The sequence below is a fragment of the Seriola lalandi genome, unplaced genomic scaffold, assembly GCF_002814215.2.
Source record: "Seriola lalandi dorsalis isolate HSWRI2012SDOR001 ecotype SW California unplaced genomic scaffold, Sedor1 jcf7180002054137, whole genome shotgun sequence".
Classification (NCBI taxonomy): Eukaryota; Metazoa; Chordata; class Actinopteri; order Carangiformes; family Carangidae; genus Seriola; species Seriola lalandi.
In genome coordinates, this window is record NW_019524690.1 from 99,531 (window position 1) to 100,107 (window position 577).

The window sequence follows — 577 nt, forward strand, 5'->3', positions numbered from 1 at the left end:
GTCACATTTACCCAGAATGCAAAGTGACGCCTTCACAGTGTCTGTTCTGTCTGACCAACACTCAAACACCAACTTTATTCAAATCACTAACAAGTGTCACACTTTAAAAGGTGGAACCAGGAAATGAAAACCACTGATTCACTGGGTCAGTCTGTGACGTCATCATGACTGATTAAATTCGTGTTACTGTGTTTTATTCTGAAGGGATCAGTGTGGACATTTACGTCTGTAGACCAGGTCCAGTCTCCGGAACTGGTCTGGTTTCTGACCCACTCCACAGGTTGTCCTCAGCTCTGAATCAGGACCTCTCACTGCGACCGGAACTTTCCCTCCTCAGAAACTAAACCAGGACTCACCTCTCCAGGTTCCGGTTCCGACCCGCCGCAGGTGACAACACCGCCGCAGCACGTTCATCCCGGAAGCTGCTGTGTTTATACGTTTTAGTTAAAGTCAGTTAGAACTTCAGACTAACTTCAACTATCTGTCTTTCTGTCTTTCTGTTTTTTTCTCTCTCTCTCTCTGTCTCTCTCTCTCTCTCTCTCTCTCTCTCTCTCTCTCTCTCTCTCTCTCTCTCTCT

The 577-nt window shown here is 46.6% G+C and overlaps 1 protein-coding gene across 1 annotated transcript in view; it reads left to right on the forward strand.

Annotated features, from left to right (window-relative positions):
• Nucleotides 1–16: 16 nt before the first annotated feature.
• The window catches only part of LOC111653008 (dolichyl pyrophosphate Glc1Man9GlcNAc2 alpha-1,3-glucosyltransferase-like), a gene marked incomplete at its 3' end in the record, with an annotated part of 3,641 nt that continues 3,080 nt past the window's right edge, over nucleotides 17–577 (forward strand). Inside the window, exons 1-3 of the mRNA XM_087173238.1 lie at nucleotides 17–23; nucleotides 205–255; nucleotides 338–387. Coding sequence (XP_087029364.1) covers nucleotides 17–23; nucleotides 205–255; nucleotides 338–387 — 108 coding nt within the window. The remainder of the gene's footprint in view (nucleotides 24–204; nucleotides 256–337; nucleotides 388–577) is intronic.